The sequence below is a fragment of the Tenrec ecaudatus genome, chromosome 1 (assembly GCF_050624435.1).
Source record: "Tenrec ecaudatus isolate mTenEca1 chromosome 1, mTenEca1.hap1, whole genome shotgun sequence".
Classification (NCBI taxonomy): Eukaryota; Metazoa; Chordata; class Mammalia; order Afrosoricida; family Tenrecidae; genus Tenrec; species Tenrec ecaudatus.
The window spans coordinates 1,975,334-1,997,107 of NC_134530.1; the positions used below are offsets into that span (position 1 = coordinate 1,975,334).

Consider the following 21,774-nt stretch of genomic DNA (forward strand, 5'->3'; position numbering starts at 1 on the left):
ATCCGTGCTCCCTGGAGGCTCGGGTGGCGAGAGTTCCTCTTCCAGACTTGGGACGTGTGGTCAGGAGAGACCAGTCCCTGAGGAAGGACGTCACGTTTAATAAAGTGGAGGAGCAGCGGGAACAAGAGGACCGAAGGCCCCCAGAGAGATGGAGGGACGCAGTGGCTGCAGCTGTGGGCTCAGGCGCAGGAATCGTGGTGAGGACTCGGCGGGGCTTTGATGTGCCCTGCGCAGGCGCCCTGTGGGTCAGAGCCGACTCCATGCCCTTCCCCCGCACCCCCCAACAGCGGTGACCGTCTTTCAGGACTGCAAGGGGGCAGTCCTGGTAGATTTTTCTTAGGGAAGTGAGGACAATTACCGGGGTGTTTTGGAGGAAGAAGTAAGTGTGGAGGAAACAGAAGAGTGCACTGGCAGGGAAATGGCCAGGAAGGGGCACAGAGGATTGTTCTCCATGGTGACAAAATGCCACCCACTCATTCTCAGGGGCGGGGCGGCAAGCAAGGGCTGTGCTGGAGAATGTCGCTGGGAAGCCTGCCCCGTTCACCCTGCCCCACTGATCTTGCCCCTTCAGACCTTTCTCTGTTCCAGCAAACTAAGGTAGCACTGTGTTCTGTTGTGGTTTTGTTTCTGGTTTTCTGACCTGGAAGAAGTGCAGTTAGAATGGCCCTTAGGGGACAGGATGGCGAGACTTGGTCTCAGGTATGTTGGATGTGTTGTCAGGAGGGACCAGTCCCCAGGGAAGGACACCGTGCTCGGTCAAGCGGAGGGGCCACGACAGAGAGCAAGGCCCTCAAGGAGGTGGACGGGCACCGTGGCTGCAGCAGAGGGCTCAGGACTGGGCGGTGCTTTGTTCCGTTGTGCATGGGGTCGCTATGGGTCGGGGCCAGCTTGATGGCACCCAACAATGACAACGACAAGCTCAGCTTTTCCAAAGAGCAAGCTTGGGGCCTTTGGAGGAGGCCAACGCTGTCTTTTTGACATGGTTTTCGAGGGGGGTGGGGAGTGCCCAGCATTCTCTGGGGGGAAGGGTTAGGGAGCCGGAAGCACTGCCCTCAGAAACACTTCACACCGAAAGCCTCAAACCAAACCCACTGTCCTGGAGACAGTTCCAAGTCCAGGGGCATCCTAGTCATCCTCTGTCTGCAGGATCAGACAGCCTCGTTTTTCTACTGTGGAGCGGCTGGTGGGTCTGAACTGCTGACCTGGCGGCTAGCAAGCCAACAGTTCCTAGCCCCCAGCGGCCAGCAGGGCCCCTGTCCCGTTCTGAGCTGCTTGTTTCAGAAGGGTTCTGTTGTTGACTAGCAACAACGCTGGTTTTAAAAAAGATCCTTTCTTTCTTGTGCACCGGGGGTGAAGGTTCACAAGCAGATCACCAGTTTCCGGTCCCCCAAATCCCCACCCAGGTGGTCCCATCTCCTCTAGGCCCACCTCCTCCCTCAGGGCAGCATCACCAACCTGCCCCACTCCTCCCAACTCCGTTCCAGATGCTTCTGGACTTTGAATTGTAGCACAACGTTTCACTTCTGCACTTCCAGGAAACAATGTATCTTTAGGGGCCCTGGCCACATAGTGGTTACACATAGGGCTGCTTTTGTGCAATCGAAAGTTCAGTTCTAAACCACCAGCTGCTCAGTGACAGGAAGACGGGGCTTTCTGCCCAGGTAAAGAGTACCAGTCTCAGAAACGCACAGTGGGGTTCCCCCCCCCTTGTCCTGCAGGGTCGCTGTGCCCTGGCATTGACTCAAGAGCAGGGAGTTTGTCTGTTACGGGGTTTTCTGTGCACAAAAGACATTAGAGAGACACTCGAGATACACCAGGATATCTTTGATGGGGTCAGGCTGCAGTAGGGATCCGGACAAGGTCCTGATGCAGACGATGGAGCAGCATCTCGAGTTTTTACTGTGGTGGGCTTCGCCGGCTCCTAACTACGGCCTGTATACCCAGAAACCATATGCCTGAGACCCAGACAGAGGCTGCTGGCAATCTTTATGGAGGGAGCCCCCCAGTGGATTCTAGGTTAAGAACTTGGCTGTGAGCCGTGAACCAGAGGCCGACGGGCTGGACCCAGCCAGCCGCAGAGGAGGAGAAAAATTTAATCTGCTCCAGCAAAGACCCGGAGCCTTTGCAAGCCTGTCCCCAACCCCACCCCCATCAAAGACAATCTGCCATAACAGAGCCCCTGGTGGCTTCGAGCTGCCAGCCTCTCCACTGCACACCCTGTGGCACACGGGGACCTTGCCAGGGGCCAGAGAGTCAACATGTCTGCCTGGCTGGCTTGGGGGGTGGGGGGGGGGTGCCAGGCTCTGTGCTGATGGCTTGCTGTGGTTAGGGCCCCTGGAGTGGTTCTGGCTCACAGGGACCCCCAATGTACACCACCACCCTCCCCATCGTCCCTGTGCCCGAGCCCAATGGGTCAGCCACAGTGCTCCCACCCCCTGGAGGGCCGTCCTCTCTGTCACCGCCCCTTTGCTTTACCAAGCATGGCATCCTTCTCTGGGACCAGTCTCTCCAGACAACATGCCCAAAGTCCGTGAGACCAAGTCTTTCCATCCTGGCCTCCGAGGAGCACCCTGGCCGTCATCCTTGGGAGATGGGTTTGTGGGGCCTTTTGTCTGTCCATGGAACTTTCCGGATTCTTCTCCAGCCCCACACTCCAAGTGCCCCGATTCTTCTGTGATCTTCCTGGTCCCGTGTCCGACTGCGACTTGCACAGGAGCCAAGGGGGAACGGCAGGGCTTGCAGCCGGCACACCTTCACCCTGGGTGGCTGCTGCCCCATCACGCTTCCAAGAGGCCGTTTGCCCGAGGCAGCACGCCCTCTGGCGTCCTGACCGCTTCTGTGGCCGACGGTGGATCCAAGCCAGACAGACTCCTGGACATCTGTGACCTTTCCTGGGTCTATGGGGTTATGCTGGGCAGGTTTGGGTTTTAGTGCCAGCTGAGGGCTGCCGTCTGTGGTCCTGGTCGGCGAGTGCTTGGAGCCCCGCCCCCTTTCCGCAGACATTGGGGTGGCTGCCGGGGTGCATCCTACAGGGTCAGCTCTACGGGAGGGGGGCAGCGGGGGGCCTGGATCAGCTATGGGGTTGGCACCCATGGCTCCTGACAGCAACTCATCTGTCAACGCTGGAGGCCAAGCCCAGGACCCTCCTGAGAGGGTCAGATGTACTGTGTCCCAAGGTCCCTGAGTCCTGCTTTGGCTGCCCTGGGGGATATGGCTACATCTTTTGGATGGGGGCGGGAGTGGGGGTCGAGGGGGAGTCCTCTATCCTTAGGAGTTGTCTAGCCACACCCATCAGCCCCGGGAAGCCTGACGTAGAGGTGGGGGCTATTGTCCCCGTGAAGGGTCCCTGGGAGCTGAGCTTGAAACTTCCCATCCATGGATGTCCCTCCCCAGGACCGCAGGAGACCCCACAGATGGTGAGCACCACCCCGCTGGGTCCCTATGGGGGGGAGGGAGGGATCTGTAGCGGTCCTACTGAAACAGTGCCACCCTGCTGGCCTATTAGGTGCTGGCAGGGACCCTCAGCAGAGCCCTCCTGTCCCGCCCCCCCTTCCCTGTCCACTGTCCACCCCCCCACCCCCCCAGGAGAACCCCTACCTGTGGAACGAGCTTGCGGATGGGAAGCTGCTTTTCTACAACAAGGAGCTGCTGGACATTGTGCGGGGTGACCAGGACGCCGTGGTGCGGGAGTTCTGGCGTGTACTGGCCCTATGCCACACTGTCATGGTCCAGGAGCACAACAGTGAGTGGACACGCCCGCCCCCCCTCCACCCACTGCGGGGCTGCCCTCAGGACTCTCCTGGTGCTGGCGACACTGCTCACCGCGGGCCTGGCAGTGGGAGTCCACCCACCTGTGTCTTGGAAGGAAGGCCTGGCCATTCTCTTCCTGAAAACCCCTTGCTACGGGTCATGAGACCCACGACCCACCCAACCCTGACCCCCAGGCAGAGCCCGCCCCCGTGGCTATGACCCTTTGTCTGTTTTCCACTCTTGGTTTGTTTTTTTCCTACACGTTTTCTTCTTCTTGGCTCCTGGGAATTTTCCCCCCAACAGTTTTAATGGCCTATGATTCACACCTCATACAATTCAATCACTCCGTGGGAAGGAGAAGCGCTGTACAGTCATCACCACCCCCAACCCCCGGGCCCCCCCCCCCCCCCCCCCCCCGGCTGCTGGGGAGCGTCTTCTTCCTTCTTGTGCTCGTCAGTCTTCGCCCCCACATCCGCCCCCAGCCTCCGGTTTACTTCACTTTCGGTGGTGAATCAGAGACAGCCACCTCATTCCAATGCGCGCACACACACACACACACACGTCCTGTTACCTGTCCCGTGGTTGCCCCCTTCCCACTGGCTCCCCAGAGTCCCCGGCCCATGCTTCCTCTAGAATGGTGCCCCGGGGCCAGTGCCACCGTTTGGGTCCCAAGTGATTGATGGCTCTCAGGTGTGTGTGCTTCCCTGGCACCACCGCCCCCTTCTGTTTGTCCTCCCCGCCCCGCCCCACCCCACCCCCACCACAACCAAGTCCAGCCTTGAAGAGCTGCTAAGGGCAGAGCCTCAGGTTCCTGCCAGCCTCTCTCTGGAAGCCTGGTGTCTCCCATGGCTTTGAGTTCTCGTCCACATTTCTCTCCCACCCCACCCAGGACCCTCTCATATGACCCCTCTCTCTCTGAGCAGTTGGCTGTCCTCCGGGTCTGGGTCCGGGTCCTGGAGGCCGATGTTTGCGTGGTCCGTGAGTCCACTGGGCTAATGATCTCCACGCGTCTCTGCTTTCCTTCAGCACAGTAGCTATGCCTTCTTTTTTTTTAATACTTTCATTGGGGGCTCTTACATCTCTTATCACAATCCATACATTCCTCCAGTGTGTCAACACATTTGCACATATGCCGCCATCTGCATTTTCAAAGCATTCTCTTCCCTCTTGAGCCCCTGATATCTGCTCCCCATTTATTGCTCCTTCCTCCCTCATGAACCGTTAATAAGTTATAGGTTATTTTTTCCGTATCTTACGTCATCCTCCGTCACCCCTCAGCTACTTTTCCATTCTCTGTCCCCCTGGGAGAGGGTTCTAGGTTGGTCTTTGTGATTGAGCCCCCCTGCCTCCCCCCACCCTCCCCTAATCTTCCTGGTAGCTCTACTCTCCTTGTTGAGTGGCTGTGCTTTTTAAGCACCCATGGATGTGACCCTGTTCTGAATCAGGAGATTTTCTTTTGTAAATACGGGCTTTCTCTTCCCGGTAAAGAGTTAATGGTCTCTGAAAGCCCACAGTGACTTTGTTTTGTCCTATGTTAATGAGGGCGCAGGAGTGCGGGCCTGGTCTCTCCTGAGTTACAGAAAGAGCAGGACAGGCTCAGAGACACTCAGGTGGGAGGGAGACTCCAGGTGGCTCTAGAGGCAGCTGCAGGCGCTGGGGTGCCCGGGCTGGACTCCTGCTCCCAGAAGCTGATCTGGGTACAAGGACGGCTCCCGACCAACCGGCTGAAGACATCCATGTGTGTGTGTGTGTGTGTGTGTGTGTGTGTGTGTGTACCTTGCAGAGAGGGGCGACCCAGCAGACTCCCGCGATGAGAGAACTGTGCCCTTGAAATCACATGCGGACGCAATTCTGCGGAGGATCGTTCAACATCAGTTGCAGCAGCGCTTGGACGGGGCGCTGCCCGAGGTCCAGGCCGGATCCAGAGCTGCGTGATGGGTGTCCTGGCCGATGTCAGATGGGTCCTCGCTGAAAGCAGAGAAGGCCAGAAAGGTGTTCAGCATGTGTTTGCTTGAGTATGAAAAGGTGTCCAACCATGAGGACTCACACTTCACTGGGTGCCCGTGGAACCTGTCTGTGGATCAGGAGGCAGCCATTCCAACAGGACAGGAGTGTCCTGCGTGGTTTGAAGCCAGGGAAGACGTGTGTGCATGCATGCGTGCGTGCGTCAGGGCGGTGTCCTGTCACCTTCCTCATTCAGCCTGTGCCCTGAGCAGAGCACCCGAGGAGCAGGGCTGTGGGGCGAGGAAGGTGGCATTGGAAGTGGAGGAAGGCTTGTCGACGACTCAGCCTGCCAATGGCCACCTTGGACCGCAGGGAGGACTTGAAGCCCTTGCTGATGGAGATCACAGGCTTCAGCCTTCAGCCTGGATCACGCCTCACTGTGAGCAAGTCCCCAACCCCTCAGCCGGACCCGTCAACAGACAACATCTCGTACACAGAGGAAAGATCAAAGTTCTTGCCCGTGGAAGCAGCAGGCGGGAATAGAAGGATGGGTTGCTTTGGGTCCCTCTGCTGCACAAGACCTCGTTCCTGTGTTTAAGGAGCGAAGAGGTCACTCTGAGGACTGAGGTACGGGGCCTGACCCAAGCCGTCGCACGCCCCCCGCCCCCATCGCTGCATCTCCACGTGAAAGTTGGACATGGAATGAGGAAGACAGGAAGAATCGATGTGTCTGAATGGTGGGGCTGGTGAAGAATACTGGGGGTACCACTGGCTGCCAAGAGGGCACGCACCTCCATCTTGGTCGAAGAATAGGCCAAAAGACTCCTTAGGAGCCAGGGCGGCGAGATGAGGTCTCTTGTACTGTAGACCTGTGGTCGGGAGAGACCAGTCTCTGGACAAGGGCGTCGTGCTTGGTCAAGTGGGGGGCAGGGGGCAAAGCAGAAGACCCTCAAGAGGTGGGTTGGCAGCAAGACCGCAGCAGCGGCTTTAAGCAGGCGGTTGGGAGTGTGGCATGTGCAGGGCCCGGCAGGGTTGTGTCCTGTGGCCCTCAGGGTCACAGTGGTTGGGCACAGACCCAATGGCCCCAAACAGCCACGTGAGTGGGAATGGTTGTCGTGGCAGTAGGCCACTTACTTGGGTCACTAAATTAACCCCAAACAAGAAGCCATAACCACCGGTGGATTCCACCCCACAGCCTATTTCTGGCCATGGTCACATCTAGGGTTGGACTTGCCTAACCCTTTGGCCATCCAATCCAAATCCAAATCCCACGGACAACAGAAGAGTGGGCGAAGGGGAGACACGGGTCAGTGTAAGATATGAAAAAAATTATCAAGGGATCATGAGGGAGGGAGGGGGGAAGGGGGAGAAAGGAGCTGATACCGTGGGCTCAAGTAGAAAGAACATGCTTTGAAAATTATGTTGGCAACATATGTACAAATGTGCTGGGCACAGTGGATGTATGTATGGGTTGTGATAAGAGCTGTACAAGGCCCCAATAAAGTAGTTGAAAAAACTACCACAAACGAATCCAAACCCCAATCCAATCCACAACAGGCCCCCTGGTTGCCTTCTCTTACGGGGTTGGGACCACAGTGGTATTAGCCTTCGTTAGGCACCCACCGTGCGCCTGGGGAGGTGGTGGGGACCCCACACAAGTGTCAAGGCCCAGCTCTCCACCCATGTCCACCCCCACCCCACCCCCCTTTCCAGAGCAGCTCCAGTACCAGGCCGCATCCCCTGACGAGGAGGCCCTGGTGACGGCTGCCCGAAACTTCGGCTATGTGTTCCTGGGGCGGACGCAGGACACCATCACGGTGATGGAGCTGGGGCAGGAGCGGGTCTACGAGGTGCTGGCGATGATGGACTTCAACAGCGACCGCAAGCGCATGTCCGTGCTGGGTGAGCCACCGGCGCGCCTGGACCCCAGCAGCGGGGAGGGGAGTGGGCAGGGGGGGAGAGGAGTGCGCCCGGCCAGCTGGGTGTCTCCTCGCCTACCCCCCACAGTTCGCAACCCAGAAGGGTCCATCTGCCTGTACACCAAGGGCGCAGACATGGTCATCTTTGAGCGGCTGTGCAAGAAGGACAGGACAGAGATAGCCACAGAGGAGGCCCTGTTCGTGAGTCCCTGGGTGGAGCGGGCTGCAGGGGAGTCTTGGGGGCGGAGCAGGACAGCCAGGCTGGGTGCACACTGCGCTGCGCGAAGGCACCCCTCATCCCGCCCCACGCCTGTGGCCAGGGAGTGGAGGCCGCCGTGCAGGTACCCCACTGGACAGGGTGGATTGGCCCCAGTGGGGTTCCAAGATGGTCACTCTTGGAAAGTCCAGTCTCTGCCCTGCGGAGTAGTTGGTGGTTTGGGGGCTTCAGATGGGGCAGGGTTAAGGGGTGATGATGGTCGTCTGAGTTCCTGCCAGGACCCTCTGTGAGCGGGCTGTTCGTTCAGGGTGGCCGCTCGCTCCCTGAGCCCTTAGGGGCACCATGGTCATGCTGCGCATGAAAAGGCTGGCCACTGGAAACCCCATCCCCTCCCTGCCCCGATGCTGGTGCAAAGGGAGGGAGGTCACGTGGGAACACTGAGCGCTGGACCGGAGACCCCAACAGCAGTAGCTGGTCCCCCCTCCCCCACACCCACAGTGCCCCCCCCCCCGGGTTTCAGAAGTAGCTGTGCCCAGCTGACAGATACCGTGGCTCCCCAGGCTGAAGCCCAAACTCTCACCCAGGCCCCTTTGTCCAAACAGAGGAGCCAGGCTTGGGGCCTTCATCTGGCCAGGGAATGGGGGTGGCAACCAGGGCTCTTTTCTGGGGCCATAGGACCTTCCTGCCCCTGCCTCCCAACTCCAGAGGCCTTAGCCCTGAGAGAACCCCCCCCCCCACCCCTTACTCCACCCCACTCCCTACGCCTACCCTTAGCATCAATCCTTGCTGGAGGGGCAGGGAAGGGGGCTTGGGGGTGGGGGTGGGGGGGTCCCAGAGAAGAAATGAGACTGTCCCAAGTTGGCCTTGGTCGCAGGAAAGTGGCTGCTGGCCAAGGAATAGATAGCATGGGCCAAGATTGAGGGGGGCAGAGGCCCAGGGTCTGTATCTGGGGGCCCTGGCCGCTGGGATGCATGGGCCAGGGCCCTCCAAGGGGCCCATTGGCTGCCATAGGGGAGGACAGACTGCTGGGGGGAGGTGGGGACTGGAGAGAAAGGCGCCCCGCTGGACTGGAGGGGGTGGGCGGCAGGGCAGGCATTGATGAGCTCACCGCCCTGGCCCAGACCTTTGCAGAGCAGACCCTGCGGACGCTGTGCTTGGCCTACAAGGAGGTGGACCCGGATGTGTATGCTGCGTGGCAGCAGCGACACCAGGAGGCCAGTCTGCTGCTGAAGAGCCGGGCGCAGGCCCTGCACCTCTTGTACAATGAGATGGAGCAAAACCTTCAGGTGGGTGGGTTGGGGGTGCCGGGCGGTGGGGCTGGCCATCCCCACAGGGGTGCCTTCAGGCTCCTGCTCAGCCCCCTGCCCTGCGCCCCCAGCTGCTGGGAGCCACAGCCATCGAGGACAGACTGCAGGACGGCGTCCCTGAGACCATCAAGTGTCTCAAGGATGGCAACATCAAAGTGTGGGTGCTGACCGGAGACAAGCAAGGTGAGTCCCAGGCCTCATCGTGTGTGCGTGCGTGTGTGTGTGTGTGTGTGTGTGTGTGTGTGGTGGGGGCTGCTTGCAGGGCAGGAGGGAGGAGGAGGAGGAGGAGGAAGAAGAGGCAGGCAAGGCAAGAACTGTCCCATCCACCCAAAGCTTGGTTGTCAGTCCAGGCTTGTCTTTGGGGTGAACCATTGCGCTCTGGAAGGCATCCTGGTGGCATGGTAGTGAAGCGCTCAGCTGCTAACTGAAAGGCCGGCCATTTGCACTCACCAACCCACCGGCAGCTCCTCTTCCGGAGAAAGGCATAGCAGGAAATCTGCTCCCCCCACCCCCAGCCCCACAGGCCCCACCAAGTAGACCCTGTGGAGCAGTGATGCTCAGTCACCTGGGGTTGCTATGGCAACAACAGCAAGTCTAGTTCCAATTCTCAGGGTGGAACCGCCCCAATGGGTTTCCAAGACCGTAGCAATGGCCCCACTTTTAAAATTTTAACCGTGTCATTGCCATAGAACTCATACCGTATAATTCAGTGCTTTAATCACATTAACGCATGTGCAGGCTTCACCACTCTTTAAAAACATTCTCTTCTCTCTTGTACTCTTTCCTATTATTAGCTCCCCGATTCCTCCCAACCTCCCCCACCCCACCCCCCACCACCCTAACCAAACTCAAACTCACTGCCCAGTCTGACTCATGGCGACGCCATAGGACCAGGTAGAACTGCCCATATAGGTTTCTGAGGCAGCAACTCTGTACGGGAGTAGAAAAATCTCATCTTTCTCCCTTGGAGCAGCCGGTAGTTTTGAACTGCTGACCTTGAGGTGAGCAGCCCAGCACGTAATCTCTATGTGACCAGGGCTCTTACCATATCCCTTTAAAACTCCTAGTCCAGTTACTGTCTTTATAGATTTACCTGCCCTGGATTCCACATAAGAAAAAAAACCCACAAACAAAAACAACCACCAAGAGTTGTATGAGCCCCTAATAAAACGATTTAAAAAATAACCAAATAAAAACAGAGAGAAACCTCCATCAAAAGGAATCCAGAAAACAATGGAACCTAAAATATGTATTTTTAAAAGGGTCAATCTAATCCACTCTGTCTGCTGGCCAGGCTATTGACATGGCTGGTCAGCGGTCAGAGGGGGATTCTCCAGAGGCTTAATCCACGTGGAGACCCTGCAAACGGATTTTGGGCTTTCAGTGCCCCGACTCTAACTCTTTTCCAAAATAGAAAGCTGCATGATTCTCCCACGGAATGGCTGTTCCCGTAGCAGCCCGAATCATCACTAGGCCACACCTCACAAGAAGGGTTAGATTGCGTTCATTTCCCCCTGATGGTTTAAAAAATGAATGAAGACACCCCCCCTCGGGGGCCTGAAGCACGGTCAGTTAGTCCTTGGTGCCTGGGACTTCTCTAGGGTCCTCTTTGCACACACACCGCAGTCCCACTCACAATCCTCTCCAGCAACCCCGGCCCCAAAGCGTGGCAGCGGACACACAACTGCAGCCAGAGTCTCAGGGCTGCCTCTCATTGGCCAGCACTGTTGGCATGCCCTTCTCTGAGCCAATCGTGGTGGCCAGGGCCAGAGCGTGCTTGTCGTGATTGGTGGGGAGTGGTGGTGGGTTGGGCCCGGCGGGACTCGTTGGTGGCCCCTCCTTGCAGAGACCGCGGTGAATATCGGCTTTGCCTGCCAGCTGCTGACCGAGGATATGGTCATCCTACAGGAGAATGAGATCACGTGAGAGGGGACTGGTGGGGGACGGCCAGACAGGGTGCAGGCCAGACTTGGCACCCTGTCCAGAGGGAGCCCCAGGGGAGTCTCCCAGTCTTGAGGAGAGGGCCACGCGGGCATACGGGATCAAGATGTGGCTGTTCCTCCCCCCCGCCCCCCCTTCCCGCCGGCTGCCCCCACAGCCGCAGGATAGATGCCAGCTGCGACAGCGACAACAACCTGCATGACTCCAAGATCCGCCTCCCGCCGCAGCTCAAGATGGCCATGGTCATCACGGGCGACTTCCTGGTGAGTGTCGCTGAGGCCGCGCCGGCCAGGCCACACCGCCCCCCCCCCGCCCTGGTGCTGGTGGACTGGGGAGTGACCGAGCAGGGGCTGCATGCCCAGTGTGACAGGCCCTCTCCTCCGCGGCCGCGCAGGACCAGCTGACCATCACCGGCATGGACCAAAAGCCCCGGAACAGCCTGCGCCCCCAAGGGCTGGCCGAGGAGTCCTGGCAGGAGCCCGGCCAGCAGCCGGATGTGTGGTGGACCGGGCGGCTGCCCAGGCTGTGGCGCTCCGTGGCGGGCCGGCTGGGGGCCTGCTGGAACTCGAAGAAAGCCAGGCCCCTCGAGAGCCCCCAGGTGCTGCGCGAGCGGGCCTTCCTGGACCTGGCCTTGAGCTGCCAGGCGGTCATCTGCTGCCGGGTGACGCCCAAGCAGAAGGCCCTGATCGTAAAGCTCATCAAGAGGCACAAGGGCGGCGTCACCTTGGCCATTGGGGACGGGGCCAACGACGTGAACATGATCAAAAGTGAGCGCTTGGCGGGCGGGCGGTCTTCAGTTAGGGGTGGGCAGCGGGGAGGCGTCCGGTACTTTGTCCTGGGGGCGGGTCTATCAGAGATGGGGCGGTCTGGGGGCGGGGAGTTCAGAGTGGGGCAGCCCTGTGAGCGGGGCAGTCAAAGATGGGACGTCCTGGGGGCGGGGCTGCCAGAGATGGGGTGGTTCTGGGGGCGGGGCTGTCAGATTGGACAGTCCTGGGGGGCGGGGCTGTCAAATGGGACAGTCCTGGGGGCGGGGCTGTCCGAGTGGGGCGGTCCTGGGGCGGGGCAGTCAGGGGTGGGGCTGTCCCAGGGGCGGGGCTGTCAGGATAGTGCAGTCCTTGGGGGAGCAGGGTCCAGGAGGGGCAGGGACACTGTGGGGAGACCGAGCTGGGGAGGGACGCCCTGTAAGGAGCAATGAGGTTGTGTGGGAGGTCTGAGGGGTGGTGGAGAGGAGCTGGGGAAGGGGCTGTGAAGAGTGAGAGGGTGTTGGCGAGTGGGGGACACAGTCCAGGGGCTGTGTGGGGACCAGGACAAGGTGGGCTGCGGACAGGAGGTGAGGCAGGAGCTGTGGGGTGGTCCGGGAGTGGCTTTGCGGGGCGGGAGCCGGGCAGGACGTCCAGGCTGGCCTGAGCCTCAGGCTGCGCTGTCTGGCAGCGGCGGACATCGGCGTGGGACTGGCGGGCCAGGAGGGCATGCAGGCCGTGCAGAACAGCGACTATGTCCTGGCCCAGTTCGCCTACCTACAGCGCCTGCTGCTGGTGCACGGGCGCTGGTCCTACATGCGGGTCTGCAAGTTCCTGCGCTACTTCATCTACAAGACGCTGGCCAGCATGATGTCCCAGATCTGGTTCGCCTTCTACAACGGCATCACAGCCCAGGTGTGTGCTGAGGCGAGTGGAGGGGGGCGCGCAGGGGCGCTCCCTGCGTTGAGGGGGGCGTTGCTCCGTGAAGCCCCTCCCCTCCTGTCTAGCCCCATCTCATTTGTGCAAGGTCCCCTAGTGAATGGTGAGTAACTGCTCAGTGGAAGGCCATTGGTTGGGAACCACCAGCAGCTCCGCGGAGGAAAGGCCTGGCCGTCTCCTTCCTAAAAAATTCCGCATTGTGACCGAGTGGCTTCTGATCCACAGAAGCCCAATAGGAAAGAACAGAGCCACCCATAGCCATGCATCCCAGGGCCACGCCAACTGTCACCCCACCTTGCAATTAGCCGCGGGGTGCTTAACTGCCACACCACCAAGACTTCTATTTAGTAATAAACTGCAGCCTCGGGCCAGTGTCGGGCAGATCGACTCTGTCCTACGGGATCCCCATGGGCTGGGAAGGAACAGACAGAACCCAGGAACGCAGCAACTCTTGGCTAAGTCTTTCTGTCATTAAAACAAACAAAACAAAACAAAAACAGGTGCACTGCTAGCGAGTCGATTCTGACTCAGTGTGACCCAATAGGACAAGGTAGAAACTGCTCCCGTGAGTTTCCCAGATGGTAATTCTCTTGACGGGAGAAGAAGGCACACAGGCATGGCTGGCGGTTTCAAACTGCCGACCTTTATAAAAGCACCCATGGGAAAGAAAAAACACCCCCCACCCCCAACTCAAAGGTTTAAAAGGCACCAGGCCCCGGGCACTGCTCTGAGCTAGCTCAGCGCCAGACTTGACTAGAAGGTGACTTTCTGACTCTCCTGAATTCCATCCCTGCCCCCCCTCTGAAGGCAGGTGCTCTTCAACTCTCTTCTTGTCCCCCCCACCCCACCCCGCCTCACCCCTTGCAGCCCCTGTATGAAGGCTGGTTCCTGGCGCTCTTCAACCTCCTGTACTCCACCCTCCCAGTGCTCTACATCGGGCTCTTTGAGCAGGTGAGCATCTCTCATCCACCTCGGGGCCTGTCACATACCTGGTGGCGGGAAAGGCTGGGAGACCACCAGGCCTGGGAGACGTTCAGGCGTGACACAGGTCGCCCGAGATCACATAGACTTGGCACCCCCATCAGTGGACCGAGCCTCTCTGTCCCCGCTTCCTTGTGGGGGGCCCTCAGAATCCTGGTCCCACTGTCTACTTGTGAGGACACTTGGGGCCTGGAAGGGACAGCCACTTTATGTTCATACCGTCCCTAGCCCTGAGAGGCTACCAGGAGGGTACCACCTCCCCTCACCATGGGAAGTTTCCACCTCCGCGCTGTCCTGTGGGGGAAGGGTAGCCACCAGGTTCAGACCAACGAGCCAGTGAGCACTTTAAGCAGTGGCCGGTGGGACCCAGGACCAGAATTTTATCTCCCTCCTTTATTTCCTCGCTTAAAAATAAGCCATTTTCTGTTTCGCGCGGGGAAACACACAAAACAAAACACACATGCCAATCCGACCATTTCTGCGCCGAAGGTTTGGTGGCACTGCCTTTGTTCTTCCAGCGGTGCCACCGTCCTTGCCGTCCTCCCCCAAACTGTCCGCCACCGTGACTGTAAGCTCACCGCCCAGGGGTCTTACGATGGTTTGAGTGTTTAAAAAGCTACTTAGTTGACAGTTGTTTTCTTTCTTTTTTTGTACTTATTTTTATTGTCTAATTTTCTTTTTTAAAGCTTTATTTATTATTTTTAATCGTTTTGTTAGGGGCTCATACAACTCTTCTCACAGTCCATAACACATCAATTGTGTCAAGCACATTTGCACATCCATTGCCCTCATCATTCTCAAAACATTTGCTCTCCGCTTAAAGCCCTTGGTATCAGCTCCTCATTTTCCCCTCCCTCCCCGCTCCCCCTTCCTCATGAGCCCTTGATAATTTATAAATTGTTTTGTCATATCTTGCCCTGTCCGACATCTCTCCTCACGCACTTTTCTGGTGTCCCTCCCCCAGGGAGGAGGTCACACGTAGATCCTTTTAATTGGTTCCCCTTTCCAACCCACTCTCTCTACCCTCCCAGTATCGCCCCTCACACCACTGGTCCTGAAGGGATCATCTGCCCTGGAATCCCTGTGTTTCCAGTTCCTATCTGTACCAGTGTACATCCTCTGGTCTAGCCAGATTTGCAAGGTAGAATTCAGATCATGATAGTGGGGGGCGGAGGAAGCATTTAGGAACTAGAGGAAAGTTGTATTTTTCATTGTTGTTACGTTGCACCCTGTCTGGGTCATCTCCTACCCAGGACCCCTCTGCAAGGGGATCTCCAGTAGCCTACAAATGGGCTTTGAGTCTCCACTCTGCACTACCCCCCTCATTCGCTATGGTAAGATTTTTTGTTTTGCTGATGCCTGATACCTGATCCCTTAAACACCTCATGATCGCACAGGCTGGTGTGCTTTTTCCATGTGGGCTTTGTTGCTTCTGAGCTAGATGGCCGCTTGTTTACCTTCAAGCCTTTAAGACCCCAGATACTATATCTTTTGATAGCCGGGCACCATCAGGTTACTTCACCACATTTGCTTATGCACCTATTTGTCTTCAGCGATCCTATCATGGAGGTGAGCACACAATGATATTATATTTTTGTTCTTTGATGCCTGATAACTGATCCCTTCTGCACCTTGTGATCACACAGGCTGGTGTGCTTCTTCTATGTGGGCTTTGTTGTTTCTGAACTAGAGGGCCGCTTGTTTACCTTTAAGCCTTTAAGACCCCAGACACTATTTCTTTTGATAGCCAGGCACCATCAGCTTTCTTCACCACATTTGCTTATTTGCCCTCTTTGTCTTCAGTGGTTGTGTCAGGGAGGTGAGCATCATGGAATACCAATTTAATAGAAGAAAGTGTTCTTGCATTGAGGAGTACTTGAGTGGAGGCTCAATGTCCTTCCGCCACCTTAATCCTAAACCTATAAATATAGGCACATAGATCTATATCCCCATCCTCATGCATAAATATATTTGCATATGTACATGTCTTTATCTAGACCTCTATAAATTTCCCTTGCCTCCCAGTGCTTTCCTCTATTTCCCTTGACTTTCCTCCTGTCCCACTATCATGCTCAGTTCCCACCAGGGTTTCAGCAGTTCCTCTTGGTTACATTACATTTGATCATGCCCTACCAGATCTCCCATACCCTCCTCACCACTGATTTGGATCACTTGTTGCTCCTTTGTCCCTGGGTTTGTTAACCCCACTTCCTTTCCCCCCACTTCCACCTCCCCATGCCCCCCCCAACTGTCGGTCCCCTTGTTTTCTCCTCTGGATTATTCATCCAGCCTATCTTATTTAGACAGACCTGTGGAGATAATAACATACACAAAAACAAGACAGAGCAATACCAAGCAACAACATACAACAAAATAACAACAAACCAATGACAAAAAACAAATAAACACAAGAAAGAAAAGCTTGTTCAAAAATTGTTTGTTGACCTTTAGGAGTGTCTTCCCATCCAGTCTGTTTGGGCACCCCGCCGTGGCCCTAAAGTCCACCTTCAGCATTCCCTGGGGACCTCGCCGCTCCATTTCCTTGGTGTTCTGGTCCTCTTTGTGGACTGGCTGCTCTAATCGGGGTCATCGTCCTCACGGCCTGGTGGTCCAGGATGTGCTCCACTCTCTCCTCCTCCCCCTTCACCTGCTCCAGTGTGCTCCGGTCAGATATGTCCTTCTCCCAGAGCTGCAGATTCAATGCCGTCTTTTGAAATAAATAATTCTTGGGGGAGGGGCAGATGTCCACTTAGTATTTGGGATTAGGGCGCCCCCTCCCCGGCTGTGGTTTTCAGGGGTTCATTCAGCCTCAGTGGCTCCAGAAACGAGCCCCTCTCCCCTCCAGGATGTGAGTGCGGAGAAGAGCCTGCAGATGCCGGCACTGTACGTGGCGGGGCAGAAGGAACAGCTCTTCAACTACTGGGTCTTCTTCCAAGCCGTGGCCCACGGCACGATCACCTCGCTGATCAATTTCTTCGTGACGCTGCTGGCCTGTTGGGACAGAGGGGAGCCCAACCTCTGCGACTACCAGTCCTTTGGCGTCATTGTGGCCCTATCGAGCCTGCTGTCGGTCACCGTGGAGGTAACACGGGAACCCTGGGCACAGGGCCACAGATTCCCCCCAGCCCGCGCCCCGACTACAATGACGCCCCCGCCCCGGCAGGTGATCATGAACATCAAGTACTGGACCGTCCTGTCTGTGCTGGCCATCGTCCTGAGCTTCTGCTGCTACGCCTTCATGACCTACGCCTCTCAGAGCGAGTGGTTCTTCCGGCTCTCCCCCAGCACCTTCCCGTTCCTGTGTAAGAGCCCCACCCCCGTGCCCAGGCTTGCAGCCCCCGCCCTACCTACCCCCACCCTAGCCCCAGCTGTCTTGGCCGCCCGTTGGGAGCATGACAGGATGAGGGCAGCCCCTGCCGCCGGCTCCACGGGGGCCCCAAAGAGTGGACACCTGTCCCCGCCACCTGGTGCTGCCGTCGTGGAAACACCACGGCACAGCAGCCTTCCCGGGCCTGCACTCCCTCCCAGGGGCTGTTGAGGGCAGTCCTGATGCGGAGAGACCCCGCGAGACAGAATCGAACCGCACCAGGATGTCCTGGGGCGTGGCCTGTTTGCGTTTCTCAATAACACCTCAGGGGTTCCTTTGGCCAGCGTTGACCCAGAATTTCAGGTTCTCCTTGGAGAGCCCCGCACCCAATCCGCCAACGGGGCAGTGGCACCCCTCACATTTCCCACATGGGGTCCCCATCCGCATCCATGGTGGTCCCCTTCCGGAATGCTAGTGTCTTCTCCTCGCTCCTCCCCTCCCTCCGCTGGGCTTTGGCTTAAAGACTGACCAGATGGTTTCCCTTGGGGACACGGGCCATCTCCCCTCCGCTGTGTGCGGCGTGCCTCTCCGCTTTCCTGTCCACCGTGGCCTCGGGCCAGTTTGGGCGCGGGGTTAGAAGACCTTCCCGGGTTGCTGGTCTCCTGTGGTGCCCACGTGGTCAGGGGTCAGCTGCAACTCAAGTCAGACTGGCCCCTTTTGAAGGGCGTGGGCTTAGCAGAACCCATTACTGTGTTCCTAGAGAGATGGGCCCATGGTGGCACCCGGGCACCAGCTGCTTCTGGCCTCCGGAGAGCTGAGGCCAGTGGCTGGCATAGGCCCTCCGTCTCGTATATACGTGTTCCTTCTCTGCGGTCTCCTGGGTCACCTTCTCACTCCTTTGGCCCTGGTGACGAGCAGAGAGCCCAGTCGCCGTATCTCTGATGGGCACGCTCATGTCCTTAAGACTCCAGGCAGGCTACCCGCTTCACTGTGCTCCACACGAACCCATTGAGGCAGAAGGACAGAGTTGTGCCCCTCACCCCCGGATCCGATGGGGCCCTGAGTGGTCAAACCTAGGAAACCAATCGCAGAAGGGGTTCGGTTATGACCGGGGACTGCCCCTGCGGTTGTGTCGTCAGTGGACACACACGAAACCGTAAGGATTCTGAGGGGAAATGGAATTGGAAGACGATCGAAAATGTCCACACTCTTTTTGAGGCCCCGCCCCTCCGACTCCCAGAATTCCTGCACATGTCGCTGCTTTGGCTGTTGGCTGGCATTGAGTCAATGCCAGCCCCTGGCGGCCGGCTGCCCGACAGACAGAGACTCTGCCCAGTCTGCGCCATCCTCCGGGCCCTTCTCCGTGGAGCCCACTCGGTCTCCTTGAGGATGTTTCTCTTGTGAGCACTGCCCCTGGAGGGTGTCCTCTCCCGGGGACTCTTCCCTCCTGACGACGTGTCCAAAGTGCGGGAGACAGAAGCCTCAGCACCTTGTCTCTCAGGAGCATCCTCGCTTCTTCCAAGACAGACCCATCTGCTCTGGTGGCGGGCCCTGCTTCCCCCGCGCCGTCCTGCAGAGGCATGCATTCTTCCGACTTCCTGGCCGAGTGCCCAACTTTCACAAGCATAGGAGGTGATGGGCAAGACCATGGCTCGGGCCAGGCCCACCCTGGTCCTCAAAGGAGCACCCTTGCTTTCCATCACTTTGAAGAGGCCCCTGCAGCATCCGATTGACCCCAACACAACTCAGCTCTTCTTTGGGTCCCTTGACGATGGCCGCTTCCACGAGCATTGGCTGAGGATCCCAAGCAAGACGAAATCCGCGACAGCCCCTCATGTGACCTTGTGGCCCAGCTGCGAGGAGTTTGGTTTTCTTTGCATTGCGTTGTCCTCCAGAGTGAAGGCTGCCGTCCTTGATCTTCACCAGCCAGGGCTTCACGGCCCCCTTCATGTTTAGCAAGCAAGGTGGTGTCTTCTGCAGACGGCAGATTATTGCTGAACCTTCCTCCAATCCGGAGGCCACACACTCTTCTTCGTATCCTCCGGCTTCTCGGACGATTTGCTCAGCATACAGACTGAACAAGTGTGCTGAGCGCATGCACCCCTTTCCTTATCTTAAACCACGTGATGTTTCCACATTCTGCCTCTTGAGTCATGTACGGGTTCCGCAGGAGCACAACACATTTTTCTAGAATTCTCATTCTTCTCAAGGCTACCCGTGGTTCGTTAAGATCAACCCAGTGGAATCCCTTGGCTTAATCAAGGAAACACATGCAAACCTCTTTCTGATGAGCTCTGCTTCGAGCCAAGCTCCATCTGACAGCAGCAATGATAGCCCTTGTTCCACGTCCTCTTCTGAACCCGGGCTGAGCCTCTGCCAGCTCCCTGTGTTTGCGACCACGGTCGGGTGATCTTCAGTGCAATTTTGCTTGCACGCGACAACAACGATAGATTGTTCTATAATTTGGACGTTCTGTTCGGTCACTGGTCTTTGGAATGGTTCTAATAGGCTCTCTTCCAGTCAGTTGACCAAATAGCTGCTTTCCAAATTTCCTAGCAGAGGCCAGTGAGGGTTCCCAGGGCATCAGCTTGCTGAGACACTCCAGTGGGTGTTGCATCGATTCCTGGAGCCCTGTTTCCCCCGACACTTCCAGTGCAGTCTGAACTTCTTCCTTCAGCACCATTGGCTCTTGCTCATCTGCTGCCTCCTGAAATGGTGCACTGTCGACGGGTTCTTTCTGGCACAGAGACCCTGTGTATTCGTTCCATCTTCGTATGATGCTTCTTGAATCACTCACTATTTCACCCGTAGAATCTCTCGATATTGCAAGGCGAGGCTTTGATTTTTTCCTTCAGTTTAAGACATGCCGAGCGCGTTCTTGTTTGGCTTTTCTAGCTCCAGGTCTTTGCACATTGCATGGTAATATGTTGAGCATCTCTGTCCAGCTCTTTGACTTCCTTGTTTCTTCCATTTGCCTTAGTGTGTTGGTCCGGGTGGACCAGAGATACAAATCCAGAGACGAACCTTCCATCAAGAAGTACTTGTGCATCAATGAAACATCCCAGCCCAGTCCACAATCAAGTGCATAAGTAGCCGTCGAATTCCTCTCCAGACTCACGCAGCACATGCAATGATGTGGGATGCAGGAAGACCGCAGGCTGGTGGATGGAAAGTCCTGTGGGTCCAATGGTGGTGGAAGCATCCCCGGGGCTCTGGCTGCCATCCGCGTGGCCCCATGTGGCTTGTCCATTGGAAGATGAAGCAGAGAGAGAGAGAGAGAGAACGTCCCGCCTGCCTCCTCACGAGAAGACCACAAGGAGCGATCAATCAGTCTGTGGCCTGATTGACAGGCTAGACTCCACCCCTTCATTCTTTAATCAAGTTGGCACAAAATTGTGTATGGACCGCACTCAGCTACTCCAGGATTAAGGGCAAGGTTCAGAGTCGCTGCTGACATCCACGCTGATGGTTTTTCTTGTCTTTTTTCCCCTTGTCTTCTTCATGGCCTGTTACTTTCTTCATGAATGATGCCTTGATGTCTCCTCACAGCTCACCAGGTCTCCTGTCATTAGTATTCACAGCATCCAATCTATTCTTGAGCTGTCCTTGACGTTCAGGCGGGATGGACTCAAGGTCATATGTGGGCTCTCATGGATGAGCTTTAATTTCCTCCAGCTTCAACCGGAACTCAGATTTGCATGGTCGATGGTGTGTTCCGCAGTCGGTGCCTCGCCTGATTAGAGCTCCCGGCATCGAGCAGCTCCATGGTCTCTTCCCACAGAAATGGTCAATTTGATTTCTGTCTATTCCTCCTGGAGAAGTCCATGTGTCTAGTCGCCTCTTGGGTTTGTTGAAAAGAGGTATTTGTGATGAAGAGGATCCCAAAGTTCTATCATGTGATTTCCAGCTCCATTTCTCTCACGGGGTCTTATCTTCCAACTAGGATTCCTTCTTCTCTGCTTCCAATCACTAATAATTATCAATATCTACTGATTGCATGTTTGATCAATTTCCGCCTGAAGATGTTGGAAGAACTCATCGATGTCTGCCACCAGCCTTAGTGATTCAGCATACATTTGAATAATAGTTGAATTGATTGGGTTTTCCTGTAGGCACGTGGATATCATCCTATCACAGATACATTGTACTTCAAGACAGATCTTGAAATGTCCTTCCCAGTGATGAATACGATGGTATTCCTCTTGTGTCATTTCTGGTGTAGTAACCCCCAAGATCTGTTGTAGCCTACTGCGCGTTGTACTGCATACAACCCAGGCCGCTGGCAAGTTCAAAAGAAAACGTTTTGTTTCCTGCGCAGGGACCGTCAGCCCTCTTGAGAGGAGCCCAAGTGGCCTCCATTCTCATTTTCCAAAGGCGTTTTTATACTGTTGCAACGTGCAGGTGTGCAAGCAAGCAGAGCACAGAAGCAGGATATTGTGGTGAGCCATTCATTCGTAGTTGAACAATCACTGCTCTTAATTGAACAATAACTCCGCTCGTTCATTTATAGTTCATAGCTAGTTCGTCATGGCTTCTGTCAGCTCAACGTGGCTTCCCTCTTGTCAAGGCTCTTTCAGCTTTTCCTAGAGCAACTACAGGGAGAGTCCAGCTCCGCTCACCAACAGAGATCAGTCCTCACAAGTTCGAGTTCAGTGTGGACAACTTCCAGTTTTCCTGGATTCACACTTCGTGCACGCCATCTTCCAGTTATTAATCGATGTTTGCAGCT

General features: G+C 56.6%; 1 protein-coding gene across 1 annotated transcript in view; it reads left to right on the forward strand.

The window, feature by feature from the left end:
• Positions 1 to 21,774, forward strand: part of ATP8B3 (ATPase phospholipid transporting 8B3) — a 40,852-nt gene that overhangs the window by 12,189 nt on the left and 6,889 nt on the right. Inside the window, exons 14-26 of the mRNA XM_075544465.1 lie at positions 3,394 to 3,416; positions 3,586 to 3,742; positions 7,408 to 7,596; positions 7,702 to 7,814; positions 8,952 to 9,116; positions 9,209 to 9,320; positions 10,984 to 11,059; positions 11,236 to 11,341; positions 11,473 to 11,845; positions 12,510 to 12,733; positions 13,625 to 13,708; positions 16,584 to 16,820; positions 16,902 to 17,040. Coding sequence (XP_075400580.1) covers positions 3,394 to 3,416; positions 3,586 to 3,742; positions 7,408 to 7,596; positions 7,702 to 7,814; positions 8,952 to 9,116; positions 9,209 to 9,320; positions 10,984 to 11,059; positions 11,236 to 11,341; positions 11,473 to 11,845; positions 12,510 to 12,733; positions 13,625 to 13,708; positions 16,584 to 16,820; positions 16,902 to 17,040 — 1,998 coding nt within the window. The remainder of the gene's footprint in view (positions 1 to 3,393; positions 3,417 to 3,585; positions 3,743 to 7,407; positions 7,597 to 7,701; positions 7,815 to 8,951; positions 9,117 to 9,208; positions 9,321 to 10,983; positions 11,060 to 11,235; positions 11,342 to 11,472; positions 11,846 to 12,509; positions 12,734 to 13,624; positions 13,709 to 16,583; positions 16,821 to 16,901; positions 17,041 to 21,774) is intronic.